We start from the raw sequence: 15,581 nt of genomic DNA, 5'->3' as shown, positions 1-15,581 counted from the left end.
CACTTTGGGGTAGAGCCTTTTCTATTCCCAGTGCTCAAAGCAAGGTCCCTAAAGACCATGCTTTGAGGAGTTTGGTGTGGAAGAACCAGAGCAGAGATTGAAGCAGGACCTCTCCCGGGTCCAGGAGTGCGTTTTGTCATTTTCTTCATTTTCCGCTTCCTGTAGGTGGAACACGTCCCAATACTTTTGCCCCTCATCGTGTCTGTGTCACCCTCACAATGGCCGCTTTTTATGTGGCGGGAACAAAGCATTTGTTCTCCTTCGCCTCCTCGGCCGTCCATCCCTCCGCATCCCAATGTCCATTGGTTTGGCGCGCTCTGTGACATCGCTGCCATTCCAGGCCGTAAGGGAGAGAGCGGGGAGGGACAAGCCCTGCCATTGTCCGCCGCACAACGCCACAGAATGTCAATAGTGTTTTTCTTCGGCCTGCGGCGCTCAGCGTTGGCCAGTAACCTTTTGGATTTGATGATGTCAGGGCCCCTCTTTTTTGGGGGGCCCTATTTATATGACTGTCCTCCTTGCTCTGTGACACAGTGCGGGATTGTTTGGAGTGTGCCATGTGACTCAGTGCTGCTCCTTAGCTGCGAAAAAGCCAAGCAAGAAAATTGTTCCTGGCTGATGTGCACTTCAACTGATCCAACCTCCCCCTCCATGCAGTGATGAGGCTTATGGATCATTAGTTTGTGCTGGTGTTCTGCTTGTTGTAAAGGCTTCACTTTAGCCTGCTGGAGTGGCTGGGGTCAGAGTGCTCGTCATTGGATCACAGCCACCATCATTAGTCTCATGACGTCCTTGTGAACTGACGTCTTTGTTATCTTTGCTCGCCACTGTGGTCGCCTAGTGACGACTCTAACCACTAACTGTACGGCCATTACAGCCAATCAGAAGCCTGAAGAACGTCAGTGGAAAAGGCAATTGCCGTTTGCCTATGTGGACTGACAGTGTCCAGCTGCCAAAATAACAATAAAAATAGTCAACTAGTTGATTTTATTATATATTATTATTAGGTCTGCCAAAAGTAACAAATGTATTTCATTGATTACCTTAACATTTTAGTGTAATTAACGCACGCGCATCATGGCAAGCCACACCTCTCCTATAACGGCAGACGGAGGCACACTAACGTTCCCACAGTGACCTGAACACATCAAAAGCAGTGCAATTCCAACTCACAGTCACGTCTGTAGTCCGTTCAGCCTCGGAATGACACGTCCTCATTTTCACTAGACGACCGCAAGGTGCATTCAAGGACACTCTGAACGGCACAAGTGTATGTGTGGTCTAAACTAACAGAAAGACAGAGAGAAACAGTAAGTGGATATTCTTATCACTCACTAATACTGAATAAGTCTTCCAAGCATGCTTGGAAATCCCGGAAAATACATGTACTCTAAAAACATGTGAATTCAATAAATTTCGTGGTGTCTTTGAATGCAACCCCACATTGCTCATATTAACAAGGTTCATGTGAGATTCAGATGTTCTGCTACTATTTAAGGGACTAGTGTTAGCCAAATAGATTTTCAGAAGTGTTGTCTTTTAGCTTGATTAAAATTTCCAGTTAATTTGGAGCTGTTAATACATACAGTACATTTAATGTTATGTCATTTATGTTCCTGTTTATGAAATACATTAAAAATGGCATTTTTCACACACTTGCAAATAGTGATTAATCATAATTAATTAATTTGAAAACAGATTAACTTGATAACAAATTTGAATCATTTGACAGCCCTAATTATATCATCTTTCAAAAAATTCAATGACCTGAAATGCTGTGATTAAAAACAAAACAAAAAGAGAATGACTGACGGAACTGAAGTTGCCTAAAAAAAATAGTCCAACAAGTAGTTTGTAGTGTATAAGGAAACAGCAGTACTATGACGTCATACCTGCAAATGCCCATAACTACATTTTCAATGAATGTAATAAAAACAAACCAAAAAATACAACTGTTCTCGTTCATGCCAAAGCAAGAGGTTGCGCTATATCGACAAACTGTGAGGCCGCTTAAGACAGTCAGAAGAAAGTCATTAGTGGAAAAGGAGAATTGGTGAAGTGGATTATTACACTAGACTGTAAGGTTATTGAGACATTAGACAGATGATACGTAATAAATAGTCAAATAAATAGTTTGTCAGGAAACAACAGTACAGTGCATGTTGTGACATCATACACCCAAATGCTAAAAGCTACATTTTAAAAAGTACATTTTGTACAGATTAGAGGAAAATTGTCCCCAGCTGCCAAGGAACTGACAAGGAACATGGATGGCTTTAACCTCACCTGCCATGTGTTGAGGGCAAGGGGTGTTCAACATCAGTAGAGATCTTTCCTCCCTATAGCCAACCACCCCTGCTCCAAGACTGCTCTGAATGCAACAGTTGAGGGTGTTCAATGTGGTTTAAGTGGGTCTACGGAGAGTCTAGGCTAATAGACCCCCCCACACCCCCCTTGACAGCAGCGACAAAACAAGATTGCAGATGGTCCATTTTATTCAGCGGCTACGTCAGCTGACTGTTTGAAATGTAGGTGAAAGTGGCCACAGGGACTGCCGCGGGCATCCCACCCCACCACCCCATTCCCAGGACCCAGTGCATGAGGAACCTGAATGAGCAAGACCTCCTCATCAGTGTCTCCTCTTCCTGCGCCATCATCGCTCATGCATCCCTTGGGTGCTTACAAGTTGTGCAATCATGACTAATGACCGCTAACTTTCTCTTTTACTCAGCACTACTCCTCATCAGCCACCTCACACACAAATGGGAGCTTTTAGCAAGACGTGCGCTCAAACTGTTATTCTTTTAAGCGGTGGTTCTGGTTCTACCGTAATCTCCAGTAATTCCCAAATATGTGGAAAAACCCTAGTTGGACATACTGTACATGTTCTTCCAGGCGACTGATGTTGTGGTGCACTTGTTTGAGACATCATCCACACCTCTGCCGCTCCCATCCTTCAACTCCATCCATCTGTCCCCACATCAACCCGTGCCGATGCCGGAGACGCGTGGCGTAGGCGGTCAATGCAGATCTTTGTCTTTTGGCCGAGTGGGGGAGAGAAAGCGCCATTGACCTGCGGGCGTGCACACAGGGCCAGGCCAGGCCCTGTCCCCCTCGCGCTCCATTGTGTCAGCAGGAATCTGGCGGGAGGGAGACCAAAGAGTCCGGTCTTTGTTCGGACGTCAGGTCTGGTGAAAGCGGACCACCGCGAGCCTGGACTTTGACCCCACCCCTAAATTTTATTTTAGCACTCCTAAAAATACTAATGGTTATGTTACCGATGAGTCAGAGCAACTTTGCACAAGCAACCAGATCCAGCAGATGGTGCTGTAGTTTATATTTAATGTAGAGTAGTGCTTCGACTTTGCAATAAATGTGCATAAATAAACGTTCCTAGAAACAACTATATAACTAGATAGATTTATATTCCAGTCTTGTCATTTTTAATCATATACATAAATATTTTTATGTATAAAATTAAATTCCCCCCCCCAAAAGAACATTTAAAATATTTTTTTTGCAACTAGTATGTTGAATTATTGCTTATATATTATTTTATATATACTATATATTATTTTATATTTTTAATTTTAATTAATTTATTTAGGAATTGTATTAACATTAATAAGACATTTCATTAAAGATTTATTAATGCATGGAACATACTTGCAAGATACTTTGTGCTTGATCAATTATTACTATTATTGTGTGTAGGGCTTTTTTTTAGAGAAGGGCCACTACAAAAGGTTAATTTATTGCTTTTTATTTTATTTTATTTTTTGTTTCACAAGATTTTAAACATAATTTTAGATATATTTTAAACTATTTTTTATTTAAATATTTTTACATTAGTTTTACCGGAAATAAATTTTGGTTTCTTTAAATACTGTGTTTTGTTTTGTTGGTTTTTTGTCTTTGCAGGGTACTCTTTGCATGACGTTCTGATTGGGGGGGCAAAGCACCCTTAAGGTCACATCCATGAAGCGCCCCTGTGTGGAAAAAAGGCCAGTTTTTGGGTTTCAAGTGGTCCTTCCACCTCAGGGGTTAAACTATCTGTTCCTCCTGTCCTCTAGGGTGGTGCTGTGTTGGGAACTGATGCCCCCCGTGGCCCCCACGGAGGAGGGGTCCTGGCCCTGGCGAGTGAGCGAGGGGTGTGTCCGCCTATAAACACGCTGGACGCTGGCAGACCTCCTGTTGCTGTCCCCTCACGTCCTGGCTCCGTGCACCCGTGCACCCATCTCCGTCCACTCCCCGCAGAGTGGAACTCTTCCGCCGTGTGCACCTCTGTCCTCCGTGTAGGTGGGAAGCCCCACGCTCGCCGCAGACCATCATGCTGACCCTGGTGGCGCTGGCGTCGCTTGTCCTCTTGGGAATAGGTAAACATTCACACTTTGTCTTGATCATGGTGAATATGCCTTACCTGCTCCTCACCGTCTTCGCTTTAATGGACAGAAAGTGGATGAGAGGCTTAATGAGGGATTAATTGATTGAACTTTAATTGCTCAATTAGCTCTCTACACTCTCTGCCTAAATTGACATGTTGATGTAATCTCAGCATGCTCTGTCCAAAAGTACACGCACACGTTTAGGGGTCTTCGGGTGCTTGATTCCACAGACAAAGACCACATATTTGCACATAACATCATTAAGCTCCAGTGGAGTGACAGCACCCTGCATCACATTTATTTCTAGCGCAGTAAATTATTGATTTAGTGCGCAAAAGCAAATTAGCATCATTCATCACTTCACACACTCCAGTGACGTTCAGTATTTGTGAGTACAGTATGCTTTTATTGTGTTAATATGTACATATACACACACACATATACACTTGATAACAGTATAGTATAATTAATTTCCATATTTTGCGAGTTAAAAACCAGAAAAGCTACATGTGACAATGATCAATGTGTCCAACCCCCGCCAGTGCCTGAGCCATCCCAGGCCATCGTGATCTACACGGGCTGGGAGCGCCACGCCCTGTTGGGCTCCGATGTGCGACTCTCCTGCTCCTTCTTCTCCTGGCGCTGGACCTCCGAGGACGTCACCTTCTCTTGGACGTACAGGCCCGACGGCTCACGGGACAGCATATCTGTAATGGACGCACACACGCGCGCACGCACACACACACACACACACACTGGCTGCTGGACATACCGTAACACCTGGTTCATGACACCATCATCCTGCATTCTGGTGTAAACCATTCAAGGAAGCATATCTGGTGACTTACTCCAAACGTACGCCTTAGTGGAAGTCGGTAGAACCATGTGATGTCTTCCAGCTAATCAGCAAAGAGAGGAAGTGGTCACAATGAAAGCGCTATAATTAAATATAGTAAACCATGAATAGAAATGTGACGGTAATTATTTAAAAGTGTTAATATTAAAATGAATAATATATAAAAGTTCTAAAATAAGAAAGAAAGACAAAGTCTGATAATGTACTGTAATCATTTTCTGGGATCAAAAATTGAATTTGATTTTAATTTAGTATTTGGATGAGGAGGACATCCTCATCATTGAGATAAATGCATGTCAGAGAGCACAATGTACTGCTAATAGAGCTTCAGTTGTACTATTATGAATTAATAAATGCATCGCACACACACACACACACACACACACACACATACATCACAAGTGTAATTTGCATGCATTAACTTCTAATCTCGCTCTCCTTCCCACAACTTTCATTTCACCGTCTCTGGCCTTATCATCCTCTCCTGTCACTTTAATCACGCCATCTCGTCCCGTCCTGACCGCCCCCTCCCTCCTCTGCCGTAATGCCATTCCCCGGCTCCGCCCTCCTCCCCCACCACTCCCGTTATCTCGCCCGCCTTCATCCTTGTCCTGGCGTGGCCTCCTTGCTGTGGAACCGCACTTTTCTCCTCTTTCATACGGCTTTTTAGCAGCTGGAGATTTTAACTGCAAGGCTGCCTTTTTATAATATTCACATGCATGTTTTAACATTGTTATGCTACTGTATGTCAATTCATAACAGTCTGCCTCTGCTGCACCCTACTGGCCCAAAACTGATGTGTTACTGTAACTAACTCGTGGAGCAGCAGCAGTTTGGAAGCACACTGGCATTATTATTATTATATTTGAGTCCAGTGTGTTTTGTGCTTTCATACCACTTAAATGAACAGTATTCTTATTCAGACTTTTACATTTTTATTTTAATTGAATGACTTATTTGGGACGGTGGCCGAGTGGTTAGCATGTTGGCCACATAGTCAGGAGATCGAGAAGACCGGGGTTCAAATCTCGGCTTGGGCATCTATGGAGTTTGTGTGCATGTGGGTACTCCGGTTTCCTCCCACATTCCAAAAACATGCATGTTAGGTTAATTGGAGACTCTAAATTGTCCATAGGTATGAATGTGAGTGTGAATGGTTGTTGAATGGTCGCCTCTCAAAAGTTAGCTGGGATAGGCTCCACCAGCCGGTTAGTTTCTTCTTCTTCTATTGTTTATTGGAGGTTAGCAAGCAACTCACAGAGTTAGCTAGTTCGCTTGCGACCATTGACCACAACACAAAACGGCACGAAGGGGATTGGCTGTTGACAATTGTCAATCAATCAGGACAAAGAACATGATGGGCGGCTTCTCCCTTAGCCAATAAGGACTGTTGTGGCTCTATTGTCTACTGTGGGTTCCTAACATGCTAGTACAGGCACAGAAACACATACTAGGTGGAGCTGCACATGTCTTCAACTCTCACATGAGTATACAACACCCTCTACTGGTAGCAGTAGTAAATACAATAACAGACACGTACAACAGAGCACCGATAGATCACTCTAATACATCACAAGGAAGCAGAACACAATGCGCGTTCATACGCTGTTAAAAAAAGCTAAATTGCACTTTAAAAATCTGCGAAAGGTGAACCGCGCTGTAGCGATCGAGCACTGTATATATAATTTCAATTTTAAATGAAGTTGTATTTAATTTTAAATCTAAATGCATTTTCTTCTCAATTTTTAATTTATGAATTACAATTATGAATTATAAACAAGCTATATAGCAGTTCAATATTTTAATTTCTTCTAAATTTCACAAAAGATTTTTTCTACATTTTTCAAAAGATGTTGTGACATGTCATTTATTGATAACACAATTTACCTTGTAGAATTGATCACTGTATACATGAAACTGTTTTCCATTGCCATAAAAAACAGAATGTTGCATGACGGACAGGATCCAGACACCCAAACGAGTCTCTTGTCCTTGCAGATCTTCCACTACACTGGGGGTATGGCCTACGTGGACAACAAAGGGCCCTTCAGGGACCGCCTGGAATTTGTGGGCGACCCGAGCCGCCGTGATGGTTCCATCCTGCTGAAAAACCTGGAGTTCTCCGACAACGGCACCTTCACCTGCGACGCCAAGAATCCCCCTGACATCGTGGGCCGGCCCTCCAGCGTGCGTCTGCTGGTGTTTGAGAAGGGTGAGCCTCGCTCCCTCCCCCCCTGTCATCCTGTCAGCAGCCAACAGTTCTCAATTGTTGTTGCTTTAATGGCTCCAAAAGTGTGAAATTAATCTCAATTTGTGCGTCGGACTACGGCGAGACTTATCGTCACGCTGCCTGGTTAGCGTGGCTGCGCCGCCTGTTCAATGAAAGCAATTATCTTCTTTTTTACCGCCGCCAACGAGGTTATGTTTTCATCAAAGTTTTACACCATGATAACGCAAAAATGACTTAACCGAGCTCCGTGAAACTTTGTGGAAGGGTTACACACAGGCCAAGGAAGAAGACGTTACATTTTGTGGTGGCTACAGGATTTTTTTTACACTTCTTTTAACATTTTTTTTCATTTCTTAGTTAATAATTTAAACCTTGGCGGAGGTCTGAGATCTCTAGTTTGTTAGTTAGTTTGCCGGAGTATAAAATAGCTGCTTTTTCTGCCATTTCTACAAAAACTTTATGTAGAAGTAGCATGCGTCAAGAATGAATGCATTAGCGCTGTGGATTTCGATGAAGGTGCACATCAAGCATATTATGTTCTAGTGGCACTATAGGATGGTTTTTTTTTATCATTGTTCATTTTCAACAGATCTGCTGTACCAAAAAGCAACTTGTCATTTTCAAGATGGGGATACATACTTTTTTTTCCAGCGGTCGCTTACTGACAAACTGGCAAATATTTTTGGCCGTTCATTTACATATAAATGACAAAAAAACGTGCATCACAGTGGACATGTTTGACAGTGTTTCTTAATTTTAAATTTTCAAATTTGAACGAAAAAGTATATATTTTAAAGACAGTTTCAGATAAGATTCCTGGAGGACATCGCCGCCTACTGGCCTGGCATGCACATCACAACTTTTTCACTCACTTTTGACGTAACTTACATAACCTTAGTTGCTATTTACTCTTTTAATCAGAGGCTGTAGGTCAGGGGTGTCTACGATGCAGCCCGAGGGACATTTTCGGCCCAATGCTTTTTTAAAAAAAATTTTTTAAGTTGGTCCTGGACATCCGTCCATCCATTTTCTATACCACTTGTACTCACTACGGTTGCGCGTATGCTGGAGCCTACCCCAGCCAACTTTGGGCGAGAGGCGGGGTCCTGGTCCTCGACATATTGTAAAAATAAAATGATCCTTCAATTTTTCTGCTTGTGGCTGTCAGTGGAAACAGTTGGGACACCCCTGTTGTAGGTGATGAATTGTCTGCAGGGGGCGCCGCTACTATTCCTCTCACCCAATATAGTGAATAATGCATAATGTTTCTCCTCACTGGGAGTCATTGGAGCCCATCACTCCGATTGTTATCGCCATCTTTAGCTTCGTCCATCCACTTCACTCCCCTCTCCGCCCTCATTCATGCAGTCGTCTCCTTCAGTGCAACCTTCACCCTCCTCCTTCACTCCCCGCCCGAGGCCCGCCTGGATGACACTTTTTACTGCATTCCACTCATCCTGCAACCCCCCTCCCTCATTGCAGTGCCCATCCAGGCCGGCGTGATCACAGGGTCCATCATCGGGGTGGTGCTGGGCCTGCTGGTGCTCATCGTGGTCATCTACTACCTGATGCGTTTCCTGGTGGCGCGCCGTGTCTTCAGCCTCAGCGTCAGGTCAGTGCCCGGCCCCCGGCTGGTGGGGGTGCTCTGCCGGGCGGGCCTCTGGTGCCAGGGTCTGGAGCTGAAACCCGAGCCTCTCCCTGGCACTGACACCTGCGTGGCCAAGCTGGCGTAGCGGCTTCCACTTGAGTCCGCTGAGAGAGGGGAAGTTATTTAGCTGACTGATAATGATCTTCATCTTGATGTAATCCAAGTGCACTGCAAGCCTGGGGGGCGCTTGGGAAGTTCGGTAGCGGGGGGTGTCTGGTGGATAATCCACTGGATCATGAAGATGATGCATCCATCATCTCACTCATATCTTTCCCATCTTAAGAGATCTTGAGGCATTCTATGCCCGAGGGCTATGATAGTAGATGACATGCAGTGACACCATGTGACCACCAGGGGGAGAGAAAGACATCCTGACATTGTCTCTTCTTTTTTGTCCCCTCTAGCAAACATGGCAAGAAAAAGAAAGAGGGATCACAGCAGAGACAGGCAAGTTCCCTCCTCTTTTTCTTTTCCTCCCAGTCACTCTTCCTTCTCGCTGCCGTCCCCTTCTTCACGCATGCCATCACCCAATGCCATCAACAGCTGGCTGTCACGTCCTCCAGCGAGAATTTGCCCAGAGCAGAAAAATGTGGTGTCAGAGTATTTGTCCCGACGTGACGGTGCAGAACACTGCCTGCACTTAAACCCTCAACGCCAAACCTTAGCCATGCGGCGTGCCAGCAGGGTGCGTAATTGCCTGGTAGCAATGGGGTAGGAGGGAAACTGCGCCAGTAAACGGCCACCGGCCAAAAAGGGAACCAACCAGGTCAGTGTTTAGTGGCAGTACTGGACTGAATAGTGGCTTTGTTGTTGCACTGGCAGAGCAAGAACCCTGTTGATTTTGCACGAGAGCTGACAGGAGGGGATGCTCCCGGTGGCTGAGATCCGAGGTCAAACCGGCACTTCGCTAACTGTCAATCAATGATCGTCAAACTTTGAGAGGTTGCTGTTGCTTGATTTGTCAGCAACAAGGTCCTTGTTGATTTTGATAGCCCTTATGAGGTGAAAGGTCATCTTCGCATGACTCATCATCAATGAAAGTGCCAACAAGGCCACCACTGTGATACTATATTATCATCATAGTGAATACTAGTAGTAGTACTAGTATTTTGTGGTATGAGGTCACACTGAGGGATCTCCGCCCCCAATGTGAGGTGGCCACCCACCCACCTCCTGCACCCCATTGCACCATCACAGCCCTCCCACTGTCTTCTTGTTGTCTTTTAACTGTCAGCTGATCGACAGCCTGCTCTCCACAGGATGTGTGTGTAGGTGGAGGGAGGGAGTGGGGGTCTGACGGTGCATATATGAGTAATGTTAAGAAAGAAAGGGACGCTTGACGAGCAGTGTCGTCATGGCAACCGAGTAACGATGACAACTTTAGAACGTGATTGAATAGTGCAGGGGGGTTGCCCTGTAGGAGGGAGCATGCACATGCACGTGCACACACACACACACACACACACACACACACACACACACACGTTCTGTGCTGGAATGATAATCGAGCGCACTCAGTATCGATCCATCCTCCTCGTCCTTCTCCCTTACTCCCTCCTCACCTTTGACTCCCCTCGCAGGCCTGGAGGAACATCTGTCCGTCTCCTCCTCCTCCCTGATTTCTCCTTCAGGTCATATGATGTGCCGGACAGGAAATCACTGTCACTCTTCATGTTTGAGTGTCTCTTTCTTTTAGCATGCAGCAGGGGATGCCGTCACTTTCACCCCCCCTTCTCTTTTTGCCACATTGGAGGGTGGCCCGGGCTCACGGTTCCGGACCGTGCCTCGGTGCTGTTGTTAGGAGCAGCACACTGTGAGACGCAAAGGCAATGACGCATGACAGGATGCGAGTGTGAGCGCCGGTCGTGACACGAGCAAGGGCTGCACGGTGGGCAGGATATCGCTTCCTCTTCCTCCTGGTCAGAGCGTAATTAAAGATGTTCTGGGGCAGGGTGGGTAGAGCGGAGGCCACCGGTGAACTGTGGCGTGCTCGCCAAGCTGATGCCATTCTTTAAATGCACAGCCTTCCTCGCTGCTACCACTTTTAACCAGTAGCCTTTGTTTAGTAGCTGCATCATTCCTGCTATGTCAGGGTCCCCCACACCCTCCATTGTGACCTTGACCTCTTGTAGACTACACCCAGTCCTTCCTCCTCTTGCTCCTCTTCCTCCTTTCATATATTTGAGATGTTTTCATGTATTACTCAGACAATGTAAAGAATGTGTGACCGCAACAATAGGCACCCTGCACAATGCTAATTTCGCCTTTGCAAAAATGATAATGCACTGAGAGCTATTTGTAATATTTTAACCTCATTAATGAAAGTATAAATTGGTAAATGACCTCACAATCAAAAGTGACCATATTTTATCATTGTAAAGACAAAACTCTTGCATTGATCGTCATTAGATTGTGTACCTAATGTGCTGTCCTTTCAATATGTGTTTACAAAACTTCTTAGTCGAGTAATTATGTCCTGCTTCGACAAAAAATACTTCTAAAGAATGATTAACAAATATCACCTCGTAAAAAAAACAATTCTGTATTGTTTTGTTTTGCTCTAAAATTGTGCAAGCTAGCAATCAAATTTCACAATATATTGATTCTAACCATGAGGAACTGAAACAAACATGGCCGACTTTGCTGTGTGTTCATGTGTGCATGTGTGTGTATACTGTATGTACGTGTGCGTGTGTTTGTTTGTGTTGTTGATGACTTGCCACCACAGGTGTATGGTGCCCACCTGCCACTGTGTCCCATCCTAATGCATGGTTACCTCTTTTGTCACTCCCTCCCACCTCTGCCCCCAATCCAGCTCTGGACACCGCCCCCCCTCACTCTTTCACCCCGCCCCTAAAAGGACCGTTTCGCCGTCCCCCTCACATCCTCTTCGGGTCTCTTCTACTTTTTTAAATGTGTTTTTTTTCCTCTCCCCTTCACAACAGCTCTGCCCGTCCCACTAAAACCACCACTACCATTACCTCCCCGCCCCCTTCGCACTCCTTTCCTCCTCAAGTGACTCTCCACCCCTGTTCTCCCCCGGCCCCCTCTCCCTTGCTTCCCCCACAGGGCCCCGCGCCGCCCGCAGACCCCACCAAGCTGAAGGCCTCGGAGAAGAAGAAGCAGGAATCCCGCAAGGATAGGAAATAGGATACGGGGCGGGGCTGGAGCGGGCTCGCCGGCCGGCTGTTCCAGCCCGTGCGCCAGGCAGTGGCCAAGGCCCTGCCTGGGCGAGGGGCAGAGAGGACGGAGGGTGGGGTGGAGGAGAGCGGCGGCCGGGTGCTGATGACCATCGAGCTGGAGCTGACTCGCAAGAACGGCGAGGAGGGGCCCACCACGGCCAGCCGGGGCGACTCCCAACCTCCAGGCCTCCTCTCTCGCCTCGCCAACAAGCTCGCCTTCAAATAAGCGGGGAAGGGGGGGATGACTTGGGGGTGGTGGGGCACCACCTGTAATAAATGAGTCCAATGGTATCTCATCGACTGTACACACAGATTTATGAGCCCCACGTCGCCATTATCTTGTCGGCTGGTCGTCCAGGCAGCCTCGTTTGATAACAACACCTCCTCGCTTCCTTTGGTGGCGAGGACACCCCCCCCTCGTCCCCCCTCGAGTGTGTCTGATACGAATCATGACTCCCCCATCCCAATGCCCCCGCCACCTCCGTTTGTGAATGTTTCTAACTGCTGTCCTGTCTCTCTCTTTGTCTCACTCCCCATCCCTTCTTCTTCTCTTCTTGTGCTCTAGATAAAGGTCTGACTCCTCCGTGACGCCTCCACCTCTCTAGTCTGCCTGACGTCCCCCTCCTCCCCTCTGCCGCCATTACTTGCCATTATCTCTCCTCCTTTAAGGCAGGCTATAAGAAGAATAGCACCGCTATGTCGGTGGCAGCAGTGTCAAATAATTTCCCGTCGCCTCACCGGAGCCCGTTTATTCACTCATTGGGCAAAGTGTAAAAGTGTTTAAGACCTAACTGCGCTCGTAACCTCTGTCAGAGGAGCCTTCCAGGCATCCCTCAGGGTTTTCCTCAATCTTCTCCCCTTTTTAACGACTCAATCTGGTGCACACAGTGAGCCTCGGCCGGACCTCCACTAGAGAAATACGATGCCAGCTCGTGGCTGGCAGGAGACGGAGGTCCAAGCCACCGTCCTCCGGTCGTGTCTCTTTGGAACTAATGGAGGTCGTTTTCGCCGGCTATTTCTGGCGGCCTTACTGTAACAGCTGCACATTTCTTGGAGGAGAGCTGAGTTGAAGTGGGGAGGGTGGGCGTCCGCCGCTAGGCTCGGGGGACCGGGGACTGACAAGCACACATGACGTCACGGGCCACAGGACTGGCGACGGATGCCCTCTGGGGTTTAACAGGAAAGAAGGTGCTCTCCTCAGTTCTTTAAGGTCTTCTACTTTTGTGTCCTCACGTCTTCGCCTTTTATCTCCTCCACTTCCTGTCGTCTGACGGCAGACGCTGCATTATTAGCCCACAAAATAGGCTGCTACACAATCCACTCTGCTCGTTAAGTCACTTCTTATCAGTCTTACAGCACCCCTCACCCCCCTTCATAGTGGTCAGACCCGACTGTCCCACCTCCTCCCATTAGTTGTCCTTCAAATACCCCCTCACAAAGCGGCATGTCCACCTCGCCGGCCGGCTCTCCTTCCTTTGACCTTTTATTTCCGCTGGCTCAAATGCCAAAGTACTAACCTCTGCCCCCTACTGGCAAAGCATAAAAAACAACACGTCGGCGGGAAGCCTTTGACCGCCACCTTAACGCTTGGCTAGCCTTCCTCCTCACAGATGTTGTGTGTTTAGAACCACCTTTCCACCAGCGTGGAAGGTAAATACCCATCTGGCTTGTGTTTGGCGGGAAATACAGTGACATCAATGTGAAGTTCTAGAAGAAAGACCATGCAGAAAATGTGTGAAAGTATTTTTTTTGTCAAGTAGAAACTCAAAGGGGCTTGATTCCTGTCGTCGTCATGATCTGCGATGTATTCTTTTTAAATGGGGCACTTTTGTTGCCGAGATCTGCTTGGATGAGTTGTGTTGGAACCCTTCATGGACAGTGGAAATGAACCGAACCGTGACTGCTTGGTGGAAACATGTGCCATCGTGCGTTGGCCCAAGTAAAGAAAGTGTCCAAAACACGCACACATTCTTTGAAGACGAAGGGTGGAGGTGGGACCTCAAGGCTCAAGGCACTCAAGGCAGCAGGAGAACGCTTTGTCGGAACCTAAAAAATCCAAACCCTCTTGCCTCAGCACACTTCCTCTGTCAAGGTGCTCCTTCCCAAACAACCCTCATGACGAGCCAAAGACAGATGGCGATCCAGGTGGACGTGGGATGTATGGCCAAGACTTGAATGTTCCTTTCAAATTCCTAACTGCAGGTGCTACAAGATGTCGTAACTGGAGATGTGCTTTGCCTCATCAGCCTGACCACGTTTCTATGGACACCGCCACCTGCTTCTGGGACACTCCATGTTTACTTTACGGAGCATAGTCCAGAACTTCATTTGTTGTGTTATACCTTCTAGATCCATCACAGTGTATTCATCTACTCATTCGCAATAGAGACGTTATTGCGTCCATGGAAACTGGGCCTGTCCTGTATTTAGCTTTAGCCTTCTCTCAAGCTAACTATTGAGAATGTCCAGACGCCTGCTCTAATTATATTAAAAGATGTTTTCTTTGTATGTTTTATGAGCTGTATTAAGTAGCAATGTAACGTTTGACTGTGGCTTCTTTTATTGTTTTTGTTATTATTTTTTTGACATTTGTTTTAATGCTCGTCGTCACTTTTAACGGCTGTGTAATATTGTTGTAAAAAGAACGTGAATAAACTTTAGCCCCGAGACAAACATCACGTAAGTACACTTTGTTCTGGTCCAAAATAAATCCACATGACCCAAAGAGTTTTACTTTTCAGCCTTTAAGCCACACCCACTTTTCGACCATAAGCATAAAACAAAAACTTTTTTTTTTTTCCATCCTTCATTTGTGCCATCCAAATTCCAGATTGAAAAATATTTAAGCATCGGTTGTTCACTATATTCTAGGTGTGTCACGATACACTCAGCTCATGAGACGAGATGATATTTTGTCATTACTTTTAAGAAAAATGCAATGACAAAATATAGGGCTGACTATTTAACTGACTCACAAAACAATGCAGGTACATTTTGAAATGTTTTACAACTTCGCATGGGTGACCTAAGCAAGATGCGTTTAACTGTTCAACTTCTTTCCACACATTGAAACAAAAACGAAATATTATAAAATGACGGCGGTTGTAGCTGCTGCTACTAATCGTTTATGTTGTACCAGGACGTAGTGAAGTTTTTTTTCACACGTTTTTGATACTGTAGAAGTTTTGAACTGACAAATCTTAAGTAGGTTTGATCAAATGTAGAATTACTACAGATTCTACTCGGACATTAACATCGCTGCAGCTGTTGAACTCCAATG

At 46.1% G+C, this 15,581-nt stretch overlaps 1 protein-coding gene across 3 annotated transcripts; it reads left to right on the top strand.

The window, feature by feature from the left end:
- Window positions 1–4,179: 4,179 nt before the first annotated feature.
- Window positions 4,180–14,974, top strand: mpz (myelin protein zero). Of its 3 annotated transcripts, none has more exons than XM_054768962.1 (6): window positions 4,180–4,376; window positions 4,928–5,094; window positions 7,240–7,453; window positions 8,954–9,083; window positions 9,524–9,566; window positions 12,867–14,974. In XM_054768962.1, exons 1-6 carry the CDS (start codon window positions 4,331–4,333, stop codon window positions 12,876–12,878), a joined length of 612 nt encoding a protein of 203 aa, XP_054624937.1. In that variant the 5' UTR covers window positions 4,180–4,330; the 3' UTR covers window positions 12,879–14,974. The 3 variants fall into 3 exon arrangements, with proteins under 3 accessions (XP_054624937.1, XP_054624935.1, XP_054624936.1); XM_054768960.1 differs by lacking the exon at window positions 12,867–14,974 and adding an exon at window positions 12,189–12,534; XM_054768961.1 differs by lacking the exon at window positions 12,867–14,974 and adding an exon at window positions 11,935–12,169.
- Window positions 14,975–15,581: the final 607 nt, after the last annotated feature.

This window comes from Dunckerocampus dactyliophorus, chromosome 2, assembly GCF_027744805.1.
Source record: "Dunckerocampus dactyliophorus isolate RoL2022-P2 chromosome 2, RoL_Ddac_1.1, whole genome shotgun sequence".
Taxonomy (NCBI): Eukaryota; Metazoa; Chordata; class Actinopteri; order Syngnathiformes; family Syngnathidae; genus Dunckerocampus; species Dunckerocampus dactyliophorus.
The sequence above is the reverse complement of the archived record's forward strand: the minus strand, read 5'-3'. Positions and strand labels throughout refer to the sequence as shown.

Coding starts and splice junctions, on each gene's coding strand:
- mpz (XM_054768960.1), top strand. CDS start 4,331: ATGCTGACCCTGGTGGCGCTGGCGTCGCTTGTCCTCTTGGGAATAG. Junction 7,454..8,953: donor TCTGCTGGTGTTTGAGAAGG/GTGAGCCTCGCT, acceptor CCCTCATTGCAG/TGCCCATCCAGGCCGGCGTG. Junction 9,567..12,188: donor AGGGATCACAGCAGAGACAG/GCAAGTTCCCTC, acceptor CTTCCCCCACAG/GGCCCCGCGCCGCCCGCAGA.